Here is a 14,650-nt window from a genome sequence, read left to right on the forward strand (position 1 = left end):
TCTTAGTACTATAACTGATACTATACAGTACTATAACTGAGAACTGATGGCCTACTGAACATCTGCTCATGTTGAAATGAAAATTCCTGCATGATGGATCTCCGGTACAGATGAATTACTTAGTTAAACTAAGTAGCTTACAGTGTAAGCTATGAGACTGGAGATTTTGAGCAGACAGTCAGCATTTTTTCTTCCTCTTAACACTCGATTGGAGACTCCTCAAGTGAAGATAAAGATTACAGAATGCTTTTATAATGTAAGGAAAGCTTTTTTATTTGAACTTTTTTTTGCTGATCAGACAAATAAATATGACAAGTCAGAACTGCACTGCCCGGTCATTTTCCCTACAGATGAGGGTTCGTAGATACTTCTTTGCATTATTTTTGGTTTTAGACTTCTGTTCTAATAATGCATTTGGGCGGTGTCCAAAAAAACAAACAAAAAAAAACCCAACTACTGAACCACAAAGATTCTCATTCCACACAGACGTTTCAAACAGATTTCATCTGCATATAAAATCCTCTTCTTTTCATTCCAAGGAGATATGTTAATGGCTTCATGGTGTTACAGGAACCGAATGCCTGCTCCAAACTGCACTCCATCACATATCCTAAATAAAGATGAAGAATATGAAGAAAACTCATAAGTATAAATACCAGATACGCTAATATTAGACATGCTCATGTGTTTGAACAGATTCTGAGTGGTGCTGAGGCAGGTTTGGAATTTCACTACTGCTCAGTTTCTTACAGTTATCAAAACATCACATAAAACTAGAAGTACTGTGGTATCCCATTTCCACACCTGAGGCCTTGGGACAAAGGTCAAGGTCAGAGAACTGAGAGAAATGAGGCCACTTGTCTGGAATCTGCTGACAAAGGGAAAAGGATATAATACTTCCATGGGTAATAATATTAACTACGTTCTTATCTGTGGCACGGTGGTGTAGTGGTTAGCGCTGTTGCCTCACAGCAAGAAGGTCCGGGTTCGAGCCTTGTGGCCGGCGAGGGCCTTTCTGTGCGGAGTTTGCATGTTCTCCCCGTGTCCGCGTGGGTTTCTTCCGGGTGCTCCGGTTTCCCCCACAGTCCAAAGACATGCAGGTTAGGTTAACTGGTGACTCTAAGGTGGGGTTTACATTAGACCGTATCAGCGGATCATCAGATTAACGTTTTTAAAAACGATTAGCGTGCACACAGCAACGCCAATACACGATTCGCGTGCACATAGCAACGCCAATACACGGATACGCTAATCACATGACTAATTCGGCACGTAAGTTGAAATGTGTCAGTGCGGCTCATCGCTTCCTCCTCAGCGGCTGCGCTCCAAATCACTCCGCCCTGAACAGCGAGTGCCCTCTGGAGGGTGCGCACTCCGGCCCTGCGCAGCTCACAAAGCGCGCGAGTGAAGCACACGAGCAATGATTCGGGACTGAGCCGCTGTGCGCAAGTCACTTACCACTTGCAAGTGGAAGGATGGCAAGCCTAAAGACCATCATAACTACACAATGGGCAGTATTTGCATCAGTATTTGCAGTATTTTCATACTTTTATACTCTTTAATGAAAGGTGATACAAGGCGGAAGTCCGCGCCGTTTTTCAGCAGTCGCGTCACATGACCAACGCCAGCGAATCAGGAAGGTGGATGTCACAGTGACGTTGTCCAATGACGACGCCAGCTAGAGCTCAGCACAGCGTATCCGCGTATTCTCAATGTTTACACAGCACCGGACCAGACACGATCTGGATTGAATACGTGGACGCTGGTGGATTCCCGTTTCCCGGTGTTTCCAGGCGTTTTAATGTAAACGGACAGTGCATCCGCGAAGAAAACGAGACAGATACGGTCTAATGTAAACTTGGCCTAAATTGAGCGTAGGTGTGAATGTGAGTGTGAATGGTTGTCGGTGTCTATGTGTCAGCCCTGTGATGACCTGGCGACTTGTCCAGGGTGTACCCCGCCTTTCGCCCGTAGTCAGCTGGGATAGGCTCCAGCTTGCCTGCGACCCTGTAGAACAGGATAAAGCGGCTAGAGATAATGAGATGAGATTATCTGATCTGTCAAGGTCACTCCAGGGCAAAACCAATGTTCCCAAATGAAAGTCCATATATGACTTCCTATTCGTGGTTAATAGTAACTATGGCCTTATCTTGCTCCGTTTTTGAGATATAGGCCACTGAAAATGTGTGACCTAGGTCAAAGGTCAAAACTATAAATATTCATTACAACATGTTTTTCTATGGCAAAGGAGCAAGGCTAGCTCAAAGACCATGAAAAATAGACAAAACTCTGAGTCACCTAATGGACAAGTTCAAGGTCACGTAACTCAGCGAAAAGAGGTCAAATCCCTTAACCGATGTGAACTATTCTGAAGCCCCCAAATAGGTTCTCCGTATCTCATTTGGTGAAAATTCATGAAAAAATGTAGCGATGTAACGCATAAGTGACCTGTGACTTACTGTAATTCTGGCAAAGGGTCAAGGTCAGAGGTCAAATAAGTGCAAAAGAGTATTAAGGTATAAGGGCCATGGAAGATGGCATGGAAGAATTTTGTGTAGCTTGTCCTGGTACTGTACCAGGCGGTCCCATTCATAACCATTCCTGAACATTTTATGACATCATAAAATGATTATATGGAGATCAAAAAATTGAAGTGGAAATGGGATAATAATGTGGCCACCTAAGAATCTTTTAAGTCAAACTTGCTGAGTCGCATTACAACAGCGCACAAAACACCTAAACCAAATAATCGAGAACTGAGTGCCTGGTACAAGTGGAGTTTGTGCTGGAGGAGAAATTTCTTCATTAATTTTAAACCTGATTATGAATGGATGGTTTGAGAAATCGTGTTTTAGGTTTGGTCCCTAAATGGTTGACGATGTACCTGTCTCCACTCTGGACGCCCATGGGAATGCAGTAATTAAGCTCAAGTCGCGCGATGTTCCCCAGACGCAGCACGATGCCTGCGCCGTACGACCAGCGGATACATTCAGCCAGTCGGCTCAGGTGTGCTCGAGGCCCTTCACCTACAAATATAAACACACACACCGGCTAGAATCAGAAACCTGGTAAACAAAGCAGACTGCAGAAGAAACGACGCACTCAGGATCATGTCATCTTATATTTTTAGATTCTTCCACATTTTCCCTTCAATTTGGTTCCTTTGATACGGAAGCCGCGAGAGGCCCTTCATATAATCTTTTTTTATTCACCTTGTTATCCCGAGATAACGACATAATTAATTCAGGATCTCGAGAAAACAACACAACTAATTCGAGATCTCAAGAAAACAAAACAATTATTCTGTGATCTCGAGAAAACAAGACAATTATTCCATGATCTCGAAAAAACAAAATTATTTCATAATCTCGAGAAAACAGCTGAGATTTCTAGCAGAGCTGCGCCCCCTGTGGGTCAGACAACGGACACTTAGAAATTGGCGGGCCAGTCTTCTGCGGAGGTGCCGCGGACTAATTTTGAAATGATCCCTTATTAAAAGACTTAATGCAATCTCTCCCTGTGTCAACCCCTGATCAAAATATTGCCTTATTACAGTTGTGTTCACAATTATTCAACCCCCACTGAAATTAAGTGTTTTGGCCAGTTTGACATTGATTTTGATCATTTCAGTCATCTTATTTACAATTAAATCAAAGAGGCACTTGTAAATTAGACAAATATAACATAACATTTGTAATAAAATGACCACAAATGTCTTTTCTGTGGCAAGGCAAGTTTATTTATATAGCACATTTCATACACAATGGCAGTTCAATGTGCTTTACAGAAGCAAAAACAAAAACAGTAAACAATAGAGAAATAAAATTACATAAAATAATTTTATTTTTAATCTAAAACAATTAATTAAAAGAATTAAAAGAAAATAATAAGAGTTAAACAACAGTAGAACTAAAATAATAAAATGCCAAAAAGAAAAAAGGAGAAAAAGAAAAAGAAACCAGCAGAATAAAATAGAATAAAATTAAAGTAAATTTAAAACATGCAGAGAAAGTAAAGATTATAAAAAATGTAAAAATATTAATTATTTAACAGAAAGCATCTGAAAACAGCTTGGTCTTTAACCTAGATTTGAAGCTGCCAACAGCAGGAGCATTTTTAATGTCCTCTGGCAGTTGGTTCCATAGCTGTACTGCATAGTAGCTAAAAGCTGCTTCACCACACTTTGTTTTAACAACAGGTTTTAATAGTACATTTTTCTGCTGCGATCTGGTAGATCTGATTGGGTTAGGCCGCTGCAACATATCAGAGAGGTAATTGGGCCCTGTACCATTTAGAGATTTATACACCAGCAGCAATGCTTTAAAGTCAATTCTGTAGCTTACTGGAAGCCAGTGAAGGGACCTTAGAATTGGAGTAATGTGCTCTGTTCTTTTTGTTCGTGTGAGAACCCTCGCTGCTGCATTTTGAACCAGCTGAAGTCGTTTGATGGTCTTTTTTGGCAGGCCTGTGAAAAGGCCATTGCAGTAATCAACCCTACTAGAGATGAAGGCATGTATCAGTTTTTCCAGATCATTTTTTGACATAAGTCCTCTTAGTTTGGAAATGTTTTTTAGGTGATAAAATGCCGTTTTAGTGATTGCTTTCATGTGACTGTCAAAGTTTAGCTTGCTGTCAATGTCGAAGTTTAGCTCGCTGTCAATTCTGTGCTCACATCATTATCAGTTTTATTCAACCCCCAAGTGACATTCATTCTTAGTACTTAGTACAACATCCTTTTCCAGTTATAACATCTTTCAAGCATGAACCATAGCTTGACACAAGTGTCTTGCAGCGACCAACGGGTATCTTAGCCCATTCTTCATGGGCAAAAGCCTCCAGTTCAGTCACATTCTTAGGCTTGCGTGCTGCAACTGCCTTCTTTAGGTCCCACCAGAGGTTCTCAATCGGATTTAAGTCTGGTGACTGCGATGGCCACTCCAGAATGTTCCAGCCCTTCATCTTCAACCATGCTCTAGTGGACTTGGATGTGTGCTTAGGATCACTGTCCTGTTGAAAGGTCCAACGTCTCCCAAGCCGCAGGTTTGTGACAGACTCCATCACATTTTCTTCCAAGATTTCCTGGTCCTGAAGAGAATTCATGGTACCCTGCACACGATGAAGCCTCCCTGTACCATTAGAAGCAAAACAGCCCCAAAGCATAATTGACCCCCCCGCCATGCTTCACAGTAGGCAAGGTGTTCTTTTCTTCATAGGCCTGGTTCTTCCTCCTCCAAACATAGCGCTGGTCCATGGGCCCAAACAGTTCTAATTTAGTTTCATCAGTCCACAGAACACTTTCCCAAAACTTTTGTGGCTTGTCCACATGACTTTTGGCATACTGCAGTCGACTTTTCTTATTCTTTGGAGTCAGCAAGGGGGTCCGCCTGGGAGTTCTGGCATAGAGGCCGTCATTACGCAGTGTGCGCCTTATTGTCTGTGCTGAAACCTCAATGCCCACATCTGACAGATCTTTTTTCAGTTCCTCACCAGTCACACGGGGATTTTTATCCACCTGGCGCTTCAGGTAGCGCACAGCAGTCGCCGTCAGGATCTTCTTTCTGCCACGACCAGGTAGCGTTTCCACTGTGCCCTTTGCCTTGAATTTACAGATGATGCTTCCGATAGTATCTCTTGGAATGTTTAACATTTTGGAAATCTTCTTATATCCATTGCCATTCTTGTGAAGAGAAATAACCTCTTCTCTTGTCTTCTGGGACCATTCTCTTGCCTTCACCATGTTTGTCAACACACCAGTAAATGTCTAGAAGGAGCTGAGTATCACAGGCCTTTTAAATCTGCCTAATTGGTGCTGCTTATGCTTGATTGATGCTCGTTGACATCCACAGGTGTTTTCAATACCTGATTGAAAACACTTGAATGAACCTCTGTTCTTAAGAGTGGTAGTCTTAGGTGGGGTTTACATTAGACCGTATCAGCGGATCATCAGATTAACGTTTTTAAAATGATTAGTGTGCACACAGCAACGCCAATACACGATTCACGTGCACACAGCAACGCCAATACACGGATACGCTCGGCTCCGCAGGCATCCTGCGCTCCAAATCACTCCGCCCTGAACAGCGAGTGCCCTCTGGAGGGTGCGCACTCCGGCCCTGCGCAGCTCACAGAGCGCGCGAGTATAGCGCACGAGCAGTGATTCGGGACTGAGCCGCTGTGTGTGTGATCTCAGTGCATATCGGGCATGCGCGTCACTTACCACTTGCAAGTGGAAGGATGGCAAGCCTAAAGACAATCATAACTACACAATGGGCAGTATTTGCATCAGTATTTGCAGTATTTTCATACTTTTATACTCTTTAATGAAAGGTGATACAAGGCGGAAGTCCGCGCCATTTTTCAGCAGTCGCGTCACATGACCAACGCCAGCGAATCAGGAAGGTGGATGTCACAGTGACGTTGTCCAATGACGACGCCAGCTAGAGCTCAGCACAGCGTATCCGCGTATTCTCAATGTTTACACAGCACCGGAGCTGACACGATCTGGATTGAATACGTGGACCCTGGCGGATTCCCGTTTCCCGGCGTTTCCAGGCGTTTTAATGTAAACGGACAGTGCATCCGCGAAGAAAACGAGACAGATACGGTCTAATGTAAACTTGGCCTTAAAGGGGTTGAATAATTGTGTCAATGAAGAAATCACAAAAAGGCCATTTTAATACTTTATTACAAAAGCAATTGATGTCATTTTAGTTGCATTTGGTTCTTTAACAAGTCCTTGTAAGATGTCATTATGAACACAATTACAAATGTACACTGAATTCCCTAAAACCCTTTACAGCATTGGGGGTTGAATAATTTTGAACACAGCTGTAGGTGATCAATTATTCCAGACATTCTAATGACCAAAGTTGCGTCTATACAGAATGAGAAATAGCCCCAAAGTCAGCATATCACAAGTCTCTTGGCGCACCTGAATGAACCATTTCTCAGCTGTTTACTCGAGATCATGAAATAATTGTTTTGTTTTCTCGAGATCTCGGAATAATGGTTTTGTTTTCTCGAGATCTCGGAATAACGGTTTTGTTTTCTCGAGATCTCGAATTAGTTGTTTTGTTTTCTCAAGATCCTGAATTAATTATGTCGTTATCTCGGGATAACAAGGTGAATAAAAAAAGATTATATGAAGGGCCTCTCGCGGCTTCCGTACTTTGAGACACCTGAAGTCACCACATTTTAATGAACTACTACTACCCATGCTGTGTCACAGGGCTGACTGTCCTCTGCCACATACATGAGCTCACACATGCCCGGTTCTGATAATTAGAGAATAAAAGAAAACATGTCAAAGTTTATAAAATGGTTCTTGTGTTCAGATTCACAACTCACCATAATTGAGGTTGCACAAGTTTCCAGCATTGAGAAAGAAGTGTGTTCGGAAAAGGTCCCCAAAGCCCCCACGACCTGGCCTGAATGGTAGAGGAGTATACAGATGGAGCCCACCGGCCCAGAACGCCTCTCCACCCAGATAATCACCTGCCATTAACCATTAACAGTGAGTCAGTTTCATTCACTTAGCTTGCAGTACCAGTCAAAAGTTTGTACACCCCTACTCATTCATAGTTTTTTTTTTTCTGCATTTTGTATTTTCCACATTGTAGAACAATACTGAAGGTATCAAAACTATGAAATAACATCTGGAATATATCTGGAATTATGTGGTAAACAAAAGAATTGTAAAAAAAAAAACGTTTCATATTTTAGATTCTTCAAAGTAGCCACTTTGATGACTCTTTGCACACTATTGGCATTTAAACTTGCTTTATTTCTTAATTAACGTGTTATTCAATTACGTTTTCGGTTTTAGTAACCTTATATCGTGACTCGTATTGGCAACTAATTGCAATTAAATATTATACTTATCGTCCTATTCGGTTTTTAGCCATGTTGAATTTAGTTCGTTTGGTCCACGGCAGGCGTCGCTTATCCGCGCGATCTTCACGAGACTTGTGTGAGACTTCGAAACGTGAAGTGTCAGCCAGGTGTCAGTGCCGCCATTTTGAAAACTGTTTTCCAAACGAAATATTGTACAAAAACGAGTGTAAATGACGATTACTGCCTACTTTTTTCAAACTTTCCTGATTGCTATCAAAACAAACAAAACTTCCGGCTTGATTACGTCAGCATTCGAAAGAGGGCGCGCACGCGCGTCTTTTGACAGCGTTGGCAGATGTTGGTCACTTTGATTTCCGCTGTACGTTTTAATTCCGTCCTACAGTACGATGTCTCGTACAGGTCTCAGCGAATCTCGTTTACGGCCGTTGCTTTGACATATGGACTAATATACTGTATTACATAGCATATTTCAAACACTCATAACTTGCTATAGCAGTGACAAAATAGCGATCAAAAATGCATTCCTGTATTTAATAAAATGAGAGAAATAGAATTTTGATAATAAAAAAGTTGCCTTCAGTTCTCCTTTAACCAGCTTCATGAGGTAGTTACCTGGAATGCTTTTCATTTAACAGCTGTGCCTCGTCAAAAGTTAATTACTGCAATTTCTTGCCTCCTTAATGCATTTAAGATTGAACAGTAAATAATAAAAATACAGTAAATAGCCCTATTCCACAACTGTAGTAATCCATATTATGTCATGAACCGCTCAACTTAGTAAAGAGAAACGACATCCATCATCACTTTAAGACATGAAGCGTTGTTTAAATAATAAAAATAAAGAAAAATCAGGAAATTAGAAGGTGAGTCCAAACATTTGACTGGTACTGTAAACACACATACACAGTCAGGTCTATAAGTATTTGTGGTACAGCACCGCAATGGATTTGAAATGAAGCAATTAAGATGTGACTGAAGTGTACACTTTCAACTTTAACAAAAATATTGCATCAACCTTTTAGGAATTACAGCCAAAAATGTTTACAAATACTTATGGATCTGACTGTACGTACAGTATATACCATACAGCTGCAGAATATTTCAGGGTTATACTGTAGACTCATATAAAGTCTGGTCTATAACTGTGTTCTGTCTTACAGGGTTTCTGCAGGCTTGAACAAGTTCAATTTAAGACTTTTTAAGACCATAACAGGTTAAATTTAAGACTTACGGTATGCCGCACAAAAAAATAAAGAAAATTGGGAGAGCCTGAATTACTTTCAAAATAACAAAATTGATTATCGTTCACCAATGAACTCATTACATCCCTAGGGTGCGCTCTTGCATTAATGAGGAACTAAGTTGCAGTGGAGCCAAAGACATCCCGCAAATCACTTGAGGATGAGGCATTCGATTCCGTACGGTTTGTGTGTTGTAACGTGACAGTTCGCACGGAGTTAGCTGATACACCGTCTTGAGATGTGCTTGGACCTGACAACGGTGAACAAAATTGAGTGATGGCATGCGATTGTTGCAGACTTTTATGGGCAGCCTGGTGCTTCTCCGCTTTCGCGTGCGATTCCGGTGCCTTTACACCCAGGGTGCCGAGTTTGAGTGTTCTTTTGCACAATGTGCAGTACGCCTCAAACGGATTGTTTGGTACACGTTTTAACCAGTCTACGAAATCATTGCGTTCAAGCCAGCAGTCGTTAAACTTGCATTTGCCCATTTTGCTACAAACCGTGACAATCTCCCTCACTTCTTTTAGGCTCTACTGTCTAAATGCGCGCGTACCATGCCCTGTGCATCACCATGCCAACCGGGCTAGATGCCGGATTCCACTATGTCTCATTTGTAGTTTGCAGCGTAGCCTACTGATACTAAGTAGGCCTAGCCTATATGACTAATTATGAATATCACCAATGCATTTAACAAAAAAAAGCGAATGGGGTAAATGGACGTAAGGATTTAAGACTTCACAAAATTACATTTAAGACCTACAATGCAAAATATGCTCGTATTTTAGACTTTTTAAGGCCTTAAATTAGGATTATCAAATTTTAGACTTGGGCGGCACGGTGGTGTAGTGGTTAGCGCTGTCGCCTCACAGCAAGAAGGTCCGGGTTCGAGCCCCGTGGCCGGCGAGGGCCCTTCTGTGCGGAGTTTGCATGTTCTCGCCGTGTCCGCATGGGTTTCCTCCGGGTGCTCCGGTTTCCCCCACAGTCCAAAGACATGCAGGTTAGGTTAACTGGTGACTCTAAATTGACCGTAGGTGTGAATGTGAGTGTGAATGGTTGTCTGTGTCTATGTGTCGGCCCTGTGATGACCTGGCGACTTGTCCAGGGTGTACCCCGCCTTTCGCCCGTAGTCAGCTGGGATAGGCTCCAGCTTGCCTGCGACACTGTAGAACAGGATAAAGCGGCTAGAGATAATGAGATGAGATGAAATTTTAGACTTTTTAAGACTCCGCGGAAACCCTGTGTCTAACTGGACATTTGATTGGTTCTTTCTTGTTCTGAAATCCATGCAGGGAATATTAACACTGCTAACACATTTTATTATATTCACCTTCACTGGATATGAGCAATCACATGCTCTGACTTGCTACTCTACTACTAGGCTATCAGCTCATATACTGTGAGTAGAGACAAACAAAATGGTGCAGCGTGTTGCTGAACCAACTGAGGATGAAATAAAAACTCTACTCGAAAACAAAACCCTAAAAAATATTTTTAAAAACAAGCAACAAAATATGGAATAAAATTATTTGATGGGAAGAACGTATCTTTTTTTTTATTTTTCAAGAATGATTATTATTCTTATTATTATCATCGCATTTTTCACAAATTGCTACTGTCATTTCGCTGGCTTGTTTACATTCTAAGCGGAAATTACTTTGTCGAACGTTTTTAATAAAGGTTTTATTTTTCGGATTTGCAAAAAACAAAAATAAAAATGCTCTGTTTCCCAAAATCCAGTGAATGTGGGTAGAATAAAGACAGTTATTCCACTCAAACTTGTCGTACATGGCTTATAGCCGACTCGGCTATCAGCTCATGTACGACTCGATTTCGTGGAATAACTGTTAAACAGTTGGACTGCAGAAGCAAATCAAGTTACAAATTAACTACATATGCAGCATTTCCCCAAAGTTTGTTTGTTTGCTTATTTATTTATTGGGGGGGGGGGGGGGGGGGGGTGCTGGATGAGGACGGTCACCTGCAGGACCCCTCCCTGCGTCTCCTATTACAGAGCATTTGGACCTGAACAAACAGTTAAAGGATTCATATTTAAGCCTTCACTTTTATTTTAGAACAATAATTAGAACAATTTTTACGATAAAACTTTTACAGAAATTTGCTTTACAGTAGAACATTTGTTTGACAAAACTTTTTTAACAAGAAGACAGAGTCATCTATATCCCCCGCCCTATATACCAACTATATACCAAGTTTCAAGATATTGTTGGTCACATTTTTCAAGTTCTGCTGCAGGAAACCAACCCTACCTCTTTACACCGACCTCAGCAGCCCACCGGACCTTTGGTCCAGGCGAGCTAAAAATTTAAATTTCTCACATTTCTTAGTATCAAAAGGCACATATACATTACTTAATCAACACATCTACCAACTTTCAAGACCATACCACTCACAGTTTTCAAGTTCTACCCCGAAGATTAACCTGAGAGACTAAGTCTGAAATTGTTTCCATGGAAACATGAAAAATTAACATTTCTCAAATTTCTTAGTATGAAAAGGCACATCGACATCACCTTGTTAACATGTATACCGAGTTTCAAATCCGTATCATGAGTAGTTTTGGATATATGCTCCGGAAACGAACACTGCTCTTAGAAACTACGAGTCAAAATCTATTTTTCATGTAAAAATTTGAAAAATACTTTTTTTTTTTTATGAAGATATCTTCAGTAGTTTTAAAGATATGGCTTGGAAACGAAAACGTGACCGGACGGAACCCGTTTCTATATCCCCCACCAAACTTCGTTTGGGCGAGGGATAACAAGTATTTACAATAACATTTTTATTACAATATAACTTTAACATATAAACGCATGTCTATTAAAAAAGGTTCGCTTAGGACAGGCTGTTTTGAGCACTTTCATCAATCTACGCACAAAGTGTGCAACTTTTGTTACTACAATGGATCTTCCTGGGAACAGGCAGCTTGAGCGGGGGATGTTTCTGCATGGTCCTAGTGCTTGCACCCTCTCCTGTTTGTGAGCAGGAGCGTTTTCCGCATGGTCCTAGTGCCTGAGCACTCCCCCCCCCCAGATCTTAAAGTGTGTGTGTGTGTGTGTGTGTGTAGGGACTTTCAGGTGGGCCAGTATAATGGTCGGGATTAGAGATCTGCGTGGGACAGAATTTTCAGTCCCGTTCCCGCCTGCTCCCGCATTGTGCAGTCCCGCTCCCGCCCGCTCCCGCAAAGAATTATGATTTTCAGTCCCACTCCCGCCTGCGCCTGCCATATTTTGTCCTGCTCCCGCCCGCAAATCCCGCATGATGCAGAGGGTTATTTCCCTCACACGAGTACACGAGTGAGAACGACTTCCAAATGTCTGATTTCAGGACTTTTGACTTTTTAACGGTAAATGTACCTCTTTTTAAAGCAGCATTTACTTCTGAAGCACTGTGAGCTTCACTAGAGGAGCTCTGCTCTTCTGCCATGATCGGAGATCTCAAGCATGGAAGAGCGGAAAGGAATCGGAAACGTACGCGAGATTAGACCACATCCGCAAATTTAGGCATCTTAAAATGTTTTTATTAATGCCAAATAAAATATCCAGCACAAATTATATATGATAGACATAAATTAATAATTTATAAATTTTATTTTAAACACGTTTTTAGTTAGCAGGACTGCAGCTTATCACCTCTACCGCCCGCTCCCGCATTGTGCACTCCCCCTCCCGCCCGCGCCCGCAATGAGCTTTCAAAATTTGTCCCGCACGGCATTGCTTTGCGTCGGGTCCCGCGGGACTCCCGTGGGAGTGCAGGGCTCTAGTCGGGATAACATGCATATGAATTTCTCTCAACACTATCATCATTTCCTATGCTAATATACCGTCAGTGAAAATCCAAACCAAGCATGCTGGATTTCTTACCTTCGCTCTGTGGTCCGATGCTGTACATGCTGAAACCTCGCACACTGGTGGGGCCTCCCAGATAAAACCTGATGTTTACATTCACATGTCAGAACCATCCATTCCACAGCAATACATAATGAGTAAACAAATCACTTCTGAACATGCTATTATCTGAAAAGTTGATCATCTTCCTATAACAGCATGTCCATTGTGTTTTATTCCTCTCATACGACAGCAATTCTCCAAAGATGACATTTACTATTAATTAAAGAAGACACATAACATATGACTTATATTTGTAGTTACATTAATAATAAAACATTTAAAAAAGCACATTATTATGTTACTAAGAAACCATAAATCCCTCAGTTCTGAAACCTTTCCCATAATGGAAGACTTTACAACTTTATGTTACAGCTTTACCTCTGACTGTTTAAAAATAAATAAATAAATAAATAAATAAATAAAGCACAGACGCTGGAGACTCCTTCCGTAAATGCTAAATAAACATCTCCTTACAGATAGCTTCATTATAACAACTATATGTGGTATACCTGTTACTTAAGAAATTATACTGTACAAGAACAAGTGCATGAATATAAACACGTTATTTGCCTTGCAGCTGAAATGATTTTCAGAGGCGATGTGATAGAAAAATAATCTACACCTTTTGACCTATCAGAATTGTACGGAGCCCTGGAAGGGACATGGAAGGGGAAAAAAAAGACGTACTTTTGGAAGATCTTTCAAATCCCTTTTTTTTTTTTGAAAGTTTTTTTTTCCTACACGGAAACCATGAAGGAAACCACAATAATGGAGTGCACATCCCAATGGGAGCGGTTCATAGAATTTTGAGATTGGCTTCAAACAAAGACGTTAAATTCATTTTGTAGATTTTTTTTGTGGTTTCGTCAAATTCGAGCTGAATACTAACGCTAAGGCTAACGCGGCCGCTCAGTGGGTGTAACTGCAGTGACTTCCACATATGAAAGGTGTATGCAGAGAGACGATGTGATTGATCATTGATCATACAGATACCGTAAATGCTGGTAATGCAGTGCAATTTTGAATATTTTAAGTATAATATAGATATCTAGCCACTTCCTAAAAGTGGAGCTCCTGATGAGTGCATGAGCAAAATAAAAAAGGGCACAAAATCAACCTGAACAGAATAATAATATTATAGCATATGAACCATCGAATTGTGTAGTGTCGTGTATTTCACGTCAATAAATTGCTGCATTGTCTTGTAACAGTGACACCGATAATGAGATACGCATCGCAGTTACGAATACATATTTATTCCTTTATTTGACACCGCATGCCAAGCGCCAGAAACAACACCACGACATTTATGTGACTCTGTGTGACACCTGGTGGACAGCAGTGAGCCAGCGCCTTCACTTTACATCATCTCATCTCATCTCATCATCTCTAGCCGCTTTATCCTGTTCTACAGGGTCGCAGGCAAGCTGGAGCCTATCCCAGCTGACTACGGGCGAAAGGCGGGGTACACCCTGGACAAGTCGCCAGGTCATCACAGGGCTGACACATAGACACAGACAACCATTCACACTCACATTCACACCTACGGTCAATTTAGAGTCACCAGTTAACCTAACCTGCATGTCTTTGGACTGTGGGGAAAACCAGAGCACCCGGAGGAAACCCACGCAGACACGGGGAGAACAT

At 41.4% G+C, this 14,650-nt stretch overlaps 1 protein-coding gene across 1 annotated transcript in view; it reads right to left on the reverse strand.

Annotated features, from left to right (window-relative positions):
• Window positions 1–247: 247 nt before the first annotated feature.
• The window catches only part of samm50 (SAMM50 sorting and assembly machinery component), a 43,727-nt gene continuing 29,324 nt past the window's right edge, over window positions 248–14,650 (reverse strand). Inside the window, exons 12-15 of the mRNA XM_060927032.1 lie at window positions 12,977–13,044; window positions 7,348–7,494; window positions 2,885–3,026; window positions 248–610 (exon numbers count right to left, since the gene is read on the reverse strand). Coding sequence (XP_060783015.1) covers window positions 565–610; window positions 2,885–3,026; window positions 7,348–7,494; window positions 12,977–13,044 — 403 coding nt within the window. The 3' untranslated portion in view covers window positions 248–564. The remainder of the gene's footprint in view (window positions 611–2,884; window positions 3,027–7,347; window positions 7,495–12,976; window positions 13,045–14,650) is intronic.

Source organism: Neoarius graeffei, chromosome 8, assembly GCF_027579695.1.
Source record: "Neoarius graeffei isolate fNeoGra1 chromosome 8, fNeoGra1.pri, whole genome shotgun sequence".
In the NCBI taxonomy this organism is placed as follows: Eukaryota; Metazoa; Chordata; class Actinopteri; order Siluriformes; family Ariidae; genus Neoarius; species Neoarius graeffei.